General features: G+C 36.0%; 1 protein-coding gene across 2 annotated transcripts in view; it reads right to left on the bottom strand.

Annotated features, from left to right (window-relative positions):
* NCAM2 (neural cell adhesion molecule 2) overlaps positions 1 to 16,635 on the bottom strand; it is a 419,099-nt gene that overhangs the window by 150,102 nt on the left and 252,362 nt on the right. For both annotated transcript variants that reach the window (XM_037161841.2, XM_037161842.2), the window contains exon 5: positions 10,579 to 10,716. In XM_037161841.2, coding sequence (XP_037017736.2) covers positions 10,579 to 10,716 — 138 coding nt within the window. The remainder of the gene's footprint in view (positions 1 to 10,578; positions 10,717 to 16,635) is intronic.

Here is a 16,635-nt window from a genome sequence, read left to right as displayed (position 1 = left end):
TCTATATTCCCCATGTTTCTGAGATACCAGGAAGGTTGGCCATGTTTCAGTCAATTGCCTCAGTTCTTCCCAAATAGCTTTGTAATTCCTGCTGTCGACCCAGTGTCGAAATGAGAGTAGAATTAAGTTAATTAACAAAAATAAATAAATAAACTGCAAAAGAAAATGTGTGAACAGAATAAGTATAATGTTCCAAAGTGTTTGCCAGATGCTGAAGGCGAGGTGGGAGGAGAAGGTTCTGCTGTGTATGGATATTCTAAACTCTAAAGTCAGAGAGCGGCCTTTGGAACACCCCCCTACTGGGCCCTGCATTTGCTGCATTTTGGGGGCAATTGTGACACAAGTGATAGCGTTTATAAGCTTTAGCCTTTTAATCTCTGCTCCTTCCCATAGTAGGCCCTGAGCCTTCTTCTATGTACTCTGCCTTGTCTACTGTGTTCTCTTTGTAAGTTTTGTTACTTGGGTGCAATAGCCACTTCCCTGTGAAGTTCACCTTTCAAGCAGTGTAACGTTCTTCATCATTTCCCAGGGGGTGTGGGGGTTGAGGAGGACTCAGCATGATTTTATTTTAATGTAGAAAATGTGACATGTGGGTATAAAATAAAAATAAATATTAAATTAAAGAAAATGACCTAAAGGTAAGTAGAAAGTAAAATGTAGACATAGATATACATGTATATCTGAAATGAGTTTGAATTCAGTACAGTATGGGAGACTAAAATATTATGAGGTCAGAATTTAAGTATAAGTAAGCCATATGAGAGTGAACAAAATACATTGCTATGGTAGACTATTCAAATCCTTAAAATACTGTCTGTAATTGTGTTCACCACACTGAAACACAAGAATATCAGCTACCAAACAAGATACAGAACAAATAACCAATTTATCCTACTGCCTGAAACAGCTAAAAATTTAGACAAGTTGAATAAAACGTATTTTCAAGATATTTCCAATCAGTCCACAGAAGGGTTAACAGTGATCTCTGAAATCTGAGGGGAAATGTGGTGAGGTCTGTCCCTGCCCAGCCTCCTCTCTAGAGAGCATTCGAAGCCACACTCCACAAAGCAGGAGCCCAGGTGGAGCCCAGAAGTCAGCGGAGTCCAGAATTCTGGGGAAGCAAAGGTGTCTGGTCATTTCCAAGGACAGAGTTCCAGACAGGAGAAGTGCCCAGTGATGACTTCCTGAGACTTGCAGTGACTTCCCTTAAGTTCCTCAGAGGAATACGCCTGAGTGTGCACCCACAAGAGGAAACCACTGAGGTCGGGGGGAAAAACTTCCCCAATTAGGAGGAATAGTTTCCAAAGCTCAAGGACAGCAGAGAACGGTTTCTACTCCCAAAGCTAAAATAACGATTGTAAAATACACAGTGCATGTCAAATAGAGTATTCACATAGAGAATTGATCTCAGAAGTGGGGCAAAATAAGCTCTGGGGTATTCTGATCCCATCTAACAAAGCTTAAATGAAGAAACTGAAAGGACTACACTGTTTCCCAGTAACTGATCTGCATTCCTAGACAAAGACCAAAAATATTTAAAGAATAAAACTATTCAGCACATTAAAGAGGTAAAAGCCACATCTGGCATTCAAATTAAAATTATTAAATATGCAAAGAAGCGAGAAATATGAGAAATGATGACTAAAAGTACAATCAACCAAAACTGACCCAGAAGAGACATAGCCAATATAATTAGTAGACAGGAATATTAAAACATTTATTATAAGTGCATTCCATATGTTCAAGAATCTGATGGAAAACCTTATCATGTTAGAGTCATGTTAGTGACTTAGAAGACATTTAAAAAAATATCCCCCCACCCTCTGTCTTCATGGAGGGGAAGGTGGGGAATGGGGGACATCTGTAATAGTGTTGAAAATTTTACACACACACACACACACACACATATCCTGAAATGAAAAGTACATGAGATCGGATTACTTGTGGATTAAACAATGAAAAAGAGAAGATTATCTACTTGAATTTATAGCAAGAGAGACTGTCCAAAAATTAATACAGGGAGGAAATACAGCTAAAAGTGAATGAACAGAACATCTCAGAGAGTGGAGTAAGTTCAAGTTGTTTCACATGTGAAATTGGCATCCCAAAGGCTTATGGGACAAAAATATTTGAAGAGCTAATGGCTAAAACATTTCCAAATTTTAACTAGAAATTAGTCAACAAAACGCAAGTACAAGAGCAATGAAGAGAATTATAACAAGGTATATGGTATTCAAATTGTTATAAACAACTGGTAAAGAGAAAACCTTCACAAATATGGGAGGGTGGCACCTCACCCACAGAGGCACACAATCAGGATGAGAATAGACTTTTGATGTGAAATAACTATGCCAAAGATAATGGCTTAAAAATTGTTAAGATACTGAAAGGGGAAGAAAAGAAACTGTCAACTTAAAATTCTATACCAAGCAAGGCTTTATTTCAAATATGAAAGTGAAACAAAGACTTTCTCAGACATGCAATAGGTGAAATTGGTCATAGGAAGCAGACTGGAACTGTAAGAAATGCTAAAGGAAGTCATTCAGGCATTTGGGAAGTGATACCCAATGTAAATCTGGATATACAAAGTGATGAAGAGCCCTGACAATGGTAAGTATGCAGACATATGGAAAAGCCTTATATTCTTTATTAATTAAGTCATGTTAAGAGCTGATTGACAATTTAAAGAAAACAAAAATAAAACTGTATATTGTGAGGTTGTGGTAGGTAAATACTGTCACCCCTCCCCCCACACAAAGACACTGACACTCTAAACACAGCAATCGGCCCTGGCTGGTATAGAGGATTGAGGGCACGCAACTACATTGATGTTTCTCTCCCTCTCTCCTTCCCCCCTTCCCCTCTAAAGATAAATAAATAAATAAAATCTTTTAATAAATAAATAAATAAATAAATAAATAAATAAACACAGCAATCTACGAATACACTAAGTCACATAGCAAAAAGGGACTCTGCAGGTATAATTACCATCATAGACATGAAAGTGGAAGGGTATCTTACATTTTCCAGGTAAGAAATATCACATGAGCCCTTAAAAACAGAGTTCCAGCTGGAAGGAGCAGCAGAAGAAAATGAAGCAAAGGGGAAAGTCAGAAATAGTCCAACTATGAGAAACACTTATGGCACTGGTGGTGACACTGGGAGTAAGCGGCCCAGAGGAGGACATCTCAGAGCTAAAGGCAGCCTCCTCCAGGTGACAACCAGGGAGGAAATGAGACCTCAGCCCTACAGCAGAAAGACGGTCAATTCTGCCAACAACCTGAATCATATCAGAAGAGCTTCTTCCCCAGACCCTGCAGCAAGGACTCCCATCCTGCCGACACCTGATTTTATAATATATTATACAATTAATTATACCATTACTATACACTTCTATAATACCCTGAGCATATCCCTGCGGAACCTACTTGGTTTTTGAAATTACAGAAACTGCAAATTATTAATTTTGAAATTACAGAAATTGCAAAATATTTGTGCTCTTTTAAGCCACCCCTGGTGATTTGTTACCAGGGAAACAGACTACTAATGTAGGGTTTACAATTTATATGGATATAAAATGTACAACAACAACAGCACAAAGGCTGGAAGAGAGTGTTGTTGTTCAACATGTGAAAAGGTATAACATCACTTGAAGGAAGATTATAAGAAGTAACTGCTAAAATAACATAATAATGAGTTATAGTTCATGAGCCAGAAGAGAAAAATAATTCATTGATATAAATTTATGTCAAAAATCTAAAGGAAAGAAGGGATAGAAGAAAAGAGAGCAAAGAATATATAAGAGGAAGAGAAAATAAATAGCAAGATTTAAATTCACTACATCATTAAAACATCTGGTGTAAATTGTGCAAATATTTTTAACACAAAGACTGTCAGAATTGGCTGAAAAAGTAATCTTACTATACACTACCTTCAAGAAACTGTTAGGTTAAATTTTTTAGAAAGGAAAAAATCATTCAAACAATAATTGAGAGAAAATTAGGTTTCAGAGCAGAGAATTTCTAAGGATACATAAAACCATAGGCTAATGATAAAGAAATCAATTGAAGAGGACACAGCACTTATAAACTTCTATTCATATGATAACAAATCTTCTAAACTCATGAAGCAGAAACTAATTGAACTGCATGGAGAAATACATACATTACCATAACATCAACTGTAATTTAATACAAAATAATATATCATCTATAATTTTATTTGGGATTAAGCAGTCTCTCTCAATAACTGACAAAGTACACAAGTTACGAAAAACAGAGAGTAATTAATCACTATTTTCAATTACTGATTTATTAGAAGTCCACTCAAACAAGTAGAATACACAGTCTGTTCTGGTTTACAGGAAATAAATTTGCAAAGGGTCTATGAGGGGAGACCCCAAAATAACCAGAATTACCTTCTGGAGGGTGGGCCCCTTGAGTACCGGCTTCCCCTGCAAGGTGAGTGTTCTAGGAACTCACCTGTATCAGTGCACCAGCTGATGTTTTTGTGACAGGCCGAGTTTGGCTTCAGTGAATTTGTTTTGAAGTCTCAATGCACTTGCCGATTTCATGACGAGTGACTTAGGAGTGCCCCTGAGCACACCACACTGAGTGTTCATCAGTTTTTGACCAAAAATGGCACGACCCCTGGGCCCTACCCTCCCTAGTCACCTGATCTTGCACCGGAGGCTATTTTTATTTCCCAGATGAATAAAAGTCCTCAAAGGGAAATGTTTAGCTGATGTGGAAGAGGTGAAACAAAAATAGCAGAAGCACTAAAAGGAATCGAAATTGACGAGTTCAAAAAGTGTTTTGAGCAGTGGAAAAAAGTGCATTACGAGGTGTATTGTATCATGGAGAGTGCTTTGAAGGTGACTAAAGTTTAAACGTGTAAGAATAAACACACAATTTTTTATAAATTCTGGTTTTATTTGGAGGTCTCCCTTGTAAATCAAAGAAAGTGTGTTATCTGACAACATTAGAACAAGACTAGAAATTATCACCAAATATTTGGGAAACCCTGACTTATTTTGAAACTAATAACTCCTAAAACAAAGAGCTAGCAAAAGGGGAATTACAAGGTCTTTTGAGCTCTTGGCAAAGTATACACAATATATCAAAAGTTGTGAAATGAAATTAAAACAGCACATATAGGGAATGCTTGAGCATTAAATGTGTGCATTAGAAGAGAAGAAAGGTTTCAAATTAGTGTTTTCAAGTTTCACTTTAATAATACATAAAAACAAGATCAAATTCAATGCAAAATAAAAAAAGAAATTTTAAAATAATATTAGAAATTGATGAAATAGAAAAAAGGAAAAGAAATAAACAACCCATAAAACCAAATCTGTTTCTTTGAGAGACAAATATAACTGATAAAACTCTATCCTACTGCTCAGAAAAAAAAGGGAATGAGGGACAGGGAGGGAGTGGGAAACAAGAGAGCTCCAGAGAGAGACAAAGACAGATAGAAGGGAACAAAAATGACCAGCACTGGAAATGAGAATATCAACATCACTATAAACACTAAAAGGAGCCCTGGCTGGTGTAGCTCAGTGGATTGAGTGCGGGCCTGCGAACCAGAGTATCGCGGTTCGATTCCCAGTCAGGGCACATGCCTGGGTTGCAGGCCAGTTCCCAGCAGGGAGCGCATGAGAGGCAACCATACATTGATATTTCTCTCCCACTCTTTCTCCTTCCCTTCCCCTCTCTCGAAAAAATTAATAAATAAAATTTAAAAAAATTAAACACTAAAGGTATTAGCAGGATATTAAAGAGGGCATTGTGAGCAATTTTATGTCACTCATGTTAGCAACTTAGATGAAATGAACAATTTTTTAGAACAATATAAACTACCAAATGTCACTTAAAAAGAAATAGGTAACTTACATAGCCCTTTATCTATTAAAAGATTTAATGGGTTTAAAATCTTCCCACAACGTAAACTCTAGACCACATGATTTTAATGATTAATCATACTAAATCCTTAATGAAAAATTTAAATTGAGTACCAAATCTTCCAATATATAAAGGGAATCATGAAACAGAAGGATCAATATTATCAAGAAGTCAATTTTCCCCAAAGTAACCTATAACTTCAAAATATGGAATCAAACTTACTTATCTCTATTCTACAAAATAATACTCTTCATCAGTAGATTTAATAGATTTATGCCAAACACAAAATGTCTCTTCTGGTGTTACATTAGATGCCCTTTCTTATTATAAAACAGTCTGCGAATATCTATAAAATTTCACTTATATATTATTGTATCAAGCTATCCTGTGGATAGTAAGAAACTTTGGTAAAATTGATTAAGTCATGGAGCTAAAACTGTAATTGTTTTGAGAGACAGGATGCTGCATTAGTTCTTTTAGTATTTGGAGAATAACAGTGTGAAAATATAGCCACCACTTCACATTTACCTGTTGAATGAATACACAACTACATTATAAATTAATACAATAAAAATCTTCAGCTGATTTCTAATATTTTGGTAAAGTAATAAAAATCATAGAAATGACCACTATTAGAGAAAAGTGGGGGTTTTTGATGTCTAAAATATACTTAGGGTAGTGATTTCAGAAGGAACTCCCCCCCTCTGAGTCAGACAGTATTTAAGTAGAAGCCAGTGCTTAAGCCACTGGAACTTCATGGTTCTGCTTTCCTGTGATAACAAATAATTTAAAGGTCTTAGAAAATGTCAGAGCTTAAAAAAATGCTCTCTTTTATTTATATTATTTGTCTGCACCTGAAGATCAACTGTGTGGCCCTGTTCCACGTGTCTTCATTATGGTGCCCGAGGTGACAGAGGTTCCTGTTTGGGTCATGTGAGTCACACGGCAGAGAAATGAGAGAGGAAGGTTGGGGTAGTTCTCGAAGCCTGGCTTCAGCCATGAAATTATATTATGTTTGCTCACGTGCTGTTGGCCGGAGCAAGTCACACCATCAGTTGGATGGGGAAGCGTCACCGGTGGCACAGCACTTCCTACGGCAGCGAGCAGTGATGTCAGAGAAGAGATCAGTGTTGTGAAAAACTATACGAATGCATGGAGAAATACAGGAAGGAAGTCAGAGAGGCTATATATAAAACGTTAAGCTTTAGTATTGCTGGTACGACAGAGGAACTTGGCAAGGTTATCTTTCATCTAATTGTTGAAAACATAAAGTATATATTAGAAGAGAAACTGTGAGAGGAAAGTTTGAAGACAGGAAACAATGGGGATAAAACCAGAGCTTCTTCCAGAGCCAGGATCTGGCAAAGAAGCAGTGACAGCAAAGAAACACTGAATTGGAGCACTTGGGTTGGGACTCGGGGCTAATTGAGGGAGGGGGCCAGGAACCACAAAGGTCCAGCATGCAGTCAAATCATTTAGGATAAAAATCAGTTGCAATTCTCGTACATAACTCATTTTGTACTCCTTCATTTTTTAGTTATTATCTTTAATTATTATTATTTTAATTAAATGTGCTGTGGAGACATCGGTTTATATAATTACCTAGGTTTCAAGAGTGCACTTCTGTGACACAGTATCTGTACATGGCCCTGTCTGCCCACCACCCACAGTCAAATACTGTGCTCCCAAATGAAGGCTCAGTACATGGCAGTGATTATTACTGAACAGGCAATACACGTACCCTGTAAACCCAAATACAGCTTTGTTTTTTATTATAACTATGATGGCCAACTAGACATAGAATAAAATATGCCATTCTGTTGCTTATATTGTAAATGCTGAGAGGATTTTTCCCTTTAAACACATAACATAAAATAATATTGTCCCATTTTTAGCAAAAAAATTCTTCTATAGATGCAGTGTAAGTTGGGAAGAAGGCATAGAAATGAGTCAAATCATGTAACTAAAGAAAGATACTATGGAAAAGTTTTTTATAATATTACTATTTTTATAGTCTCAAACTTTTCATTCAAACATCTTCAAGAGGTTTAGTAACAAAGAAATAATACCAGGATCCCTCTAAAGAGAGTTTTAACAAGAGCCAGTTAGCAGGATAAGAGTCAATTAAACTGGAGCAGAATAATTTTCTGCTGAAGTGAAGGTGACACGTGAGGGAAAGCACAGATGTCCGGGGGCACTAGCCAGTGCAGTCCCTTGCCAGGGTCCAACTGCAGCATCCAGAAGGGGAATAAATCGATGGCTGATTTTGTTAACACTGTTACTTTAAAGAAGAAAAGTTCCAAGAATTTTAAGGCACAAGAGCTTGTGATTATAAAGGGAAAATACGACTAAGTAGAACTGGAGAAAAAGCCTTGTTTAAGCAAAGGAGGTCAGATTAGGTTACACAGTGGATTCTGTTAGAAGACTGGGAGGGTGAGTTGCTTCTGGGAGAGTCGAGGTGTCAGAGACAAAAAGGGCAAGTTATAGGTTTGACTTGAGTGGCTCTAAAGAAGCCCTTTCAGTGTTATCTCCTGTGGACTCTGAAATAATTAATATAAATCTGTAGAGCTAAATAGCTCAGTCTGAATGCAGAGCATGAAAGTTCTGAATTCAAACCTCGTGAACTGAACCCGCTGATACCTAACTAACCATTTCTTTAAATTAAATGCAATCATAAAAACACAAACACCAGTAATTTAGCATGGAAACAGATGAGAGCATGTTATCAATGTACTACAACAGAAATTACAATAGTAGGACAGATGTAAGTGGGTAACATACTATGTCTGCCAGATAATGTTTCCTCCTTAATATCAGACTCATTAATGTTTTAGTATAAAATTTTTCATAAATTTATATTTACATATGTGCACAGCCTACTAAGCAATTTTTATCATCTTAACCTTAGCACTTTTAAAAGAACTTTATGTATATGAACATGTAAAGAACAAATGTCTGTTTACATGACATTATATTGAGCACAGGGTGTGCTCCTGACAAAATGCACTTATATATGCCACCAAAAGCTCTCCTGAAAACAAAGCAGAGTAGACAATAGTTAATAATTAACAACACTAATTATGGCAATAATAAACAAACTGAATGACCACTATAAATTAGCTTTGTTTATCACATATAATAACAGAAAGAAATTAGAGATACTTATAGATATGGATACAAAACTCCATATTTAAACCTATCCTTCAGGCCCTAAAATCTTCCTGTGATGTTTAAGATCACACACATTACTGACCACAGACTCCTTATAAATAAGGTGTTGTAGCAGCCTGCCTCAAACGGCTCTGAAAAGAAAGACTCCCTCTGAGGGTCCGGCACTTTGGTTTGCCCCACGAGCACAAGCAGTTTCTACCAGCCTGCCTACCACTCCATTATACTATTCACAAATCCCATTGAATTACAGAGGAGAGAAAAATAGCAGAGCTTTAATATTTTCTTTCCCTTCGAGCATAATATTGTGGTTAAACTAACTTTGTTCCAGAAAAGGACAGACTGAGCAACTCTTTCAGATTTATATGATATTCCTCGTGTTTTCCAGTCTCTTCAGAGAACTAGGGAAATAACTCATGGGGGAAAGGGGGTAAGGTCTGGAAATAAACACATGCATTTTTCCTGGTCCCTTCCTTAACTCACAGGAAGTAGCTTACTCTTTCATTCATATTTTTTTCTATTCTAAAAAGAACATTATAAAGTGATTATAGAATCCTGTGGTTATAGTTTATTGCTTGGTATTTTAAAGCAGAAAAAATAAAAGTACATTTATGTTGTGTTAATACTGCTGTATGGCTAAACGTGGGTTGCTCAGGACTGAATGGTTAGGAAGAAGGGACTGGACCACAAAAAGCTTCCTATGCCAAGAAAAGTGGTTTTGATTTTGTCCTTGAGATAATGAGAAACACTGAAACTTTTAAGGGTTGAAAGTTTGGTGGGGCATTTGAAATTGTGAGATCCAGAGTAGAAAAAACAATTTGTATCAATTCAAGGAAAAAAAAACAACTGGAAGAGACAGAGCTGTTAAGGAACCCAGGATGACAGGGATGAGAGTACATCTGAGATGTGAAAGAAATACGATGGTCATGTGTTGATAACAGAGTAGATGACCAAAATGGACACAAGTAGGAAAACAATGTATCTGTCACTCTCCAAGAATGACACGCTGACGAAGGCAGGGGATATAACAGGAGAAACTGAGTTGGAACTCCATTGTGAGGGATGTCCTCACAATGCCCAAAACTTAGTTACTAGTATCCATTAATGCTTGAAAGGGTAAAACATGTAGGTTCAATTATTAAATTTCAGAAAACTTGCAAATACTGGCAAATAGATTAAGCAACAGCAGCAAGTATTTCATGTAATATAAAAATAAAATAAAGGACAATGCTTTACAATGTTTCATTTGGAGTTCTTTCAACAACCACAAAGACAGTAAAGGCAACTATGCCCTCACAGGCCCTTTGTAAAAGGCCGTGGCAATGTTGAAGTCATGGACCTTGAGCTTATAAAACAACATACCAAGTGCTATCACAGAGGGGGGGAAATTTCCTCCAGGAACAGAAGAAGTTTATCAGAGAATTCTTGAGTGCGGAGTTTACCTGGTTGCCTTTTTAAATAAACATATTGTTAAAATGAAGCAATAAAATACACATTATTCTCTGCTTACCATTAACAATAACGATGATGTCACGGAAGTCAATTTCACCCCTAGCCTCCACTCTTCCTTCACATCTGTATATACCTTCATCGCTTTTATTAATGTTGAGAATCTGCAGGTTATTGTTGGCTAACATAGCGAATCGATCTGAAAAATAAGCCAAGGGGAGAGACTGATATCAGTAATTGAAGGCAGAGTCCAGTGCGCTCCGTGTTGCCAAGAGTTAAAAATATGGCACTTGTGTGACACTCTCAAACATTTCATCAACAAACAAATTCAAATTTGAAAGTAAAATGTAATTTTGTGACTTCAATTTTTCCACTCCACACTTGTTACACCTTTCCTCTAAAATACATTCAGGAGTTTATTTCCACATAAAATGGTTAGGCTATTCTTTTCCCCTCGGTACTTTGAATGCAGAAATTATACACGAAAAAACAATGTGGGGAGATTAGATATTGTAAACATGGAAGCATTTTGACTGCAAATACCATATGTAGCACCTGGGGTATGAAAAAGGGTTAGAGAATTGAGTGAATGTCTTCCCTCTCATAATAATTAAAGTAATAATTTTGCATACCCCGAGGAGGCAGCTAAATGATGTAATATTATTCAAATCACATAGAGGACATAAAAATGGTCATATCTCTAATTTATTTGAAGGTTTTTTAAATGCAAGATAACCAATTTTAGAAATGAATAAATTAGACTTCATTAATATTATGCCAAGGTTCTATTTTATGTGCATGTGTGTGCACAGACATTCATGCCAACATAAGCTGTCACAAAACATGCATTACCTGAGTGCTTTAAATAACCTGACTATTGTAAAGCAGCATCTCAGCCTGACAGCACTTTTCATATGCCTGGCTTGGTGTTTAATCATCACCATTTTGTTGCAGTGTTTAGACCTTCTCCCTTCATACCAAGTAAAGAATATTATGACATCTAGTCCTATTTTAAAATATGTTGTAAAAGCAATAACCTAAATTTCATTTAGTTAATTTATCCATAGATATCACTGAAGATCATCCACTTGCTGGTACTATATTTGAAATATTTTGGTAAATAAAGGAGACATTTCCCAATATTGTGGGGCTTTTTGGTAATGTAGAAATGTCATTATTTGAAGGTGCACACCTCTGGGATATATTCTGTTATCCTGTTAACAGTTACTTTTTGGGAACTGTTCCAATGGTGACTGTTCTTCCCTTACCTGCAGGGCTGATAAAAACAAGAACAAAAACAAAAAAGGGCAAACATGAAAGCCACCAGAGAATAAGGTAGAGCATCCTTCAGCCCCGAATGACTGAAAGGATACATTACCGAATGTGCCCTTGCTGCCTGCTGGACTTTGCATGAGTGACAAAAAAAGACAATTGAGGATTAAGTCAGATTTGGGGTACATTTGTCATAGGGAATATTTAGTGTAAGAAGAGAAGCTGTGGGTAGAATTACAAATAGGGCAGTGATCAGCTATAGGAGGTCATTGAAACAAGTAAGCAAGAGATAATTAATGGAGAATGGACATGTGTAGATTAAGAGGCTTCCTCAGAGAAAAAAAATGGATTATAAAGCTACAGACCAAAGATGTTCAGGACAGTATTTATATAAAGTTCACCATAATATTTATTTCTTCTTTAAGGTAACCCTAAAAAGAGAGAAAAAGGGTTTGTGCAGATGATTTCCTCTAGTTAATTTTTCACCAAATGAAATATTAGAGAGGAAGAAAGGCAGTTTGCAAGAAACATTAAAGCATAACTCAAGCCCTGGCTGGTGTAGCTCAGTGGATTGAGCACAGGTCTGCGAACCAGAGAATCGCAGTTCAATTCCCAGTCAGGGCACATGTCTGGGTTGCAAGCCAGTTCCCTGCAGGCCAGTTCCCAGCAGGGGATGCACTAGAAGCAACCATACATTGATGTTTCTCTCCCCCTCTCCTTCCCCTCTAAAGATAAATAAATAAATAAATATTTTTTAAAAAGCATAACTCACAATAAGTCCTGGAGTAACTCTGAACCCCTAAAAAATCACAATGTTTCAAAGTCAATTAAAAGATCCTTGACTCAAGCATGTGGGTGGACATTGGGATGAGAAGCAATTACAAATAAAAAAGTTCAAATTTAGAGACAGATGCACCTAATCACACCTAGATTAATGTAACGCTATATATAATACATATTCTAACTTATTAAAATATAAATCACCCTTCAATTATAATATCCTTTGATGATTATAGTTTATTTAATTAAGGGACATCATTATTTTAATGAGGAAGGTAATGCTTGATATATACAGAGAAAGAAAAACAAATTAGAATGTAAATAATCTATATTCTGAAGGACAATAATCAATGGTTCTCCAAATGAAAATTTTTATTTCAATGCCCTCTTTTTATACATCATTTCTACTGTGTGAGATAAAAGCTGAATGCAAAATATAACCAAAGACATTGAAATTAAGAACTGACAGTAACCAGAGAAGGAGGTGGGAGGGGACAAAGGGGATAAAAGCAGGAAGGGCTTTCAGGAACATCTATAAAGGACACGTGGACAAAACCAAGGGGGATGAGATTGAGGAAAGAGGTGGGGATGGCTGGGGTTGGGGGTAGCGCTGGCGGGGAAATGGAGACAACTCTACTTGAACAACAATAAAAATATTTAGAAAAAAAGAAACTAGTAACTACCTTCTAAATATGCATATATAACATTATGCATTTAATTATACATATTTTTCCAAGCAGAAAACAAACTACATGAAAATTGGATATCAAATTCTAAATATGTGTGTAAAGTCTATGCAGCGATGTTACCTAATTTTCAAACAAAAGTAGATCATTAATATGCTTTTGCAGAAACACTGGAAGAAAACATTGCTTCAATCAACCACACATTAACTACAGCTATTAGAAGCATTAAACTGTTAGAAATCACCTGTTTTTCTCAATTACACAGAAACACAAATGTGCATAATTACTGTAAAAAATAATGAATAATACCCAATAGGGTATCTATTGTATGTAAATAATCTGCTTCTTTATGCAGATTCTTCACCTAGGCCTCTTTTCATGCTGCAGCAATTGATAGTGTCTCATCTACCCATATGGCTTCAATTACCATCTAATTTTGAGACTGAGTTTTTCTTCAGACCAGATCATTATGTCACTTCCAGAACTTTTAAACATTCTATCACATGTACCTACTGGGCAGGATTGTCAGTACTTCCGCCTCAGCATGTTTAAAATTTAGCTCACAATCTCCACCTGAAATTCATCACATGATACACTGCAGCTGTGTCTTCAAATGTCTTCATATTGGACTAACTGTGCAAGGTAAATATTATAAATCATGGAACTCTGCCAAAGTGAAATTTAAGTCCACTTCAACCCCTCCATCTCCCTCAGTCTGATATCCAGTTAAAGCCCATGTCCTATCACATCTCCATCAGTACTTCACCTAAACCTCCTTCTCTCTCAGCAGTTATATCATTTAGGATTTGACTTGTTCTCAGTGCCTAGAGCTTTGCCTTGACTCCCATCCAATTCATTTTCCTCAATGAAGCACTAATAATCTTCTCAGATATATGCCAGGTCATGTCCCTGCTTTGATTAAAACTCTTCACATATGTCCCATTTGGACAAATTACAAATTCTGTAGCCAAGATGTCAAGGCTGTGTTGACTTGGCACAATCTTCCTTTCCAACTTCCTCCCTTATTAGTCCTTCATTAATAATACCTTATCTTTATTAGTGTAGCTATTCTAGTCGTACTTATTCTTATGTTGTGGTCATAATGAACTCATTCTGGTTTCTGAAAAGTGCCATTCATTCTGCCTTTCACCTCTGGGCCCCTGGACATGGGGTTGTCTCTACCACTGTACTTGGCTACTTCCTTTTCATAGGATGGTCACTTTGCTCTTCAGCAGGCATCTTGGACACTCTTCTCAGCTTGAACTAGTTTACGTGGTTTTTTTCTTCATCATCTTCTATCACTGTACTTTCCTTATTACATCAACATTGCTTATTTTCACTGGTTTATGTGTATGTTTTCCACCAATTATTAGTATTTTGAAGACAGCAAACTTGTTTACCTTATTATAAAAGAATAGCCAACATCTAGTATACTAGGTAGCATGTACTAGGTATTCAAAAAGAGTTGAATGAATCTTATACTGGGAGTAGATTACATAAAAGTTGTGGTGAAAAATATGAGTTTATCCATTGTTTATGATGTAGAAAGTGTACTTTGCTATGCAATGATCAAAGCATTTAGGGAGATTCGGAGGTAACTTTTAAACTGGCTGAATTTGAATGGACAGGCACACTAGCCATTTTTTTCCTGTATCGAGAAAGTAAAACAAAGCATAAAAGTATAATTGTTTATTTCCTTCAATAACATATTCTAGAATCTGTGTTGACTGATGCTATGATAAAATAATAGTTAAATCTAAATCTTTTAAAACCTTAATGAAGATAATCTAATCCCTTTTCTCCATCAGGGAGACACTAAATGTTAGGATATTAAACTTTTATAATAAAATGTCACCTTTATTCTTTAAATGTCTGTTGTTTTAGCATATGAATCTTCTTTTGACAAACAGCAGAGAAAAACACCATTTCAGATATACTGTTGGAACTTTACCTGTGAATATCTGCCGCACACCTGCTACCAAAAGCCTGGCTAATAAGATGGACATTTCCAAGTCTCCATTGTCTTACCTGGAGCCTCCAAGTTTTACTGGAGTACCACACTAAGGACTCAGAAAGACACCTGGGTGCACTACATTACTCTAAATCCCCATACACGTTTCTTTCATAGATATGGGACTAATTTTATACCACTAGCTTTAATAAAAAGACCATGTGAGGTATAATCAGATCAAGAAAATTATTTCTTGTAAGTACATTATAAACATACAAATTGTTGGATAATGAACTATGTGGCAAGTTCCTCCAATATTAAGAGCTAAAAAAATATGTCTTTCCTCACAATTTATCTATATCCTTTATACCCTAGAGTAAAAGAAAAAATTACATTCTTTTTCCTTCTTATTTTTGTTTGACATAAAATTTGGTGTTACATTTCATGTTTAAATCTAGTCTAATCATTTCTCTCACATTACATTTTCTGATTCTAGATATAATCTGAATGCATATGATTTTGGTAAAACTTATTCCCAAGGATTAAAAGCTCAGTGAGACAAAAATGAGAAGGAAGTGTCCTTTATAGAAACTCTGCTATATTGACAAACATTTTATTCATTAACAAATATTTATTATATGCCCAGTGTCTAATTTAACATTCACAACCATGTAGCAAATGGATAGAATAACCCACGATTTACAAATAAAGACTCTGAATTAGGTACAGAGCAGTTATAAAAGCTGTTCTAAGCTTTAAGCCTCCACCCCCCCCCAAAAAAAGGGAGAGCCAAAATGGAATTCCAGAGTCACATCACTCCATCCTGATGCTAAGAACAAATGTGTAAGCTGGAGACCAGAGGCACACCACTGATCCATCACCACTACACCTGATCATCAACCACTGCTTTGAGGCTTTTGTTTCATGCACCTTTTAAAAACTATCATTTATTTCAAATCCTTGTTATAATCCTTGTTATAATAAAGCACAGGTAGAGTTGATCCCACAATTAGGCAATCTGAAAATGCTGAGACAGTGTCATTTAACTACCTTAAGAAAACTGCCTTTCCCTTATTGTTGACAGGTAAAAACTGAAATACATTGCATGATTTATTCTTGCAATGTGTTAATAAAATATAAAGTAGTTTTCGTAAAAAATAAGAGAAAATAAAGTATTATTTTTCACTAACTTGTTACGATAGAAGAGTATTAGTCAATAACTGACAAGCTTTGAAAATATTAAGTCCCCAAATTACCAATTTTTTAAAAAATGACTAATACCTATAATTAGGATACATTCTGTGGTTATATTCAAAAACAGATATCTGCTTTCTCTCCTTTATGCAGTAAAAGTTTCATCTCTTGGAAAGACAAAATGGAATCATCCAAAATGAAAACTATTTGTAAAAGATTCAATTATTTTGTAGCT

This window comes from Artibeus jamaicensis, unplaced genomic scaffold, assembly GCF_021234435.1.
Source record: "Artibeus jamaicensis isolate MK-2021 breed Jamaican fruit bat unplaced genomic scaffold, CSHL_Jam_final scaffold_474, whole genome shotgun sequence".
In the NCBI taxonomy this organism is placed as follows: Eukaryota; Metazoa; Chordata; class Mammalia; order Chiroptera; family Phyllostomidae; genus Artibeus; species Artibeus jamaicensis.
This window is presented reverse-complemented; position numbering and strand designations above follow the sequence as displayed.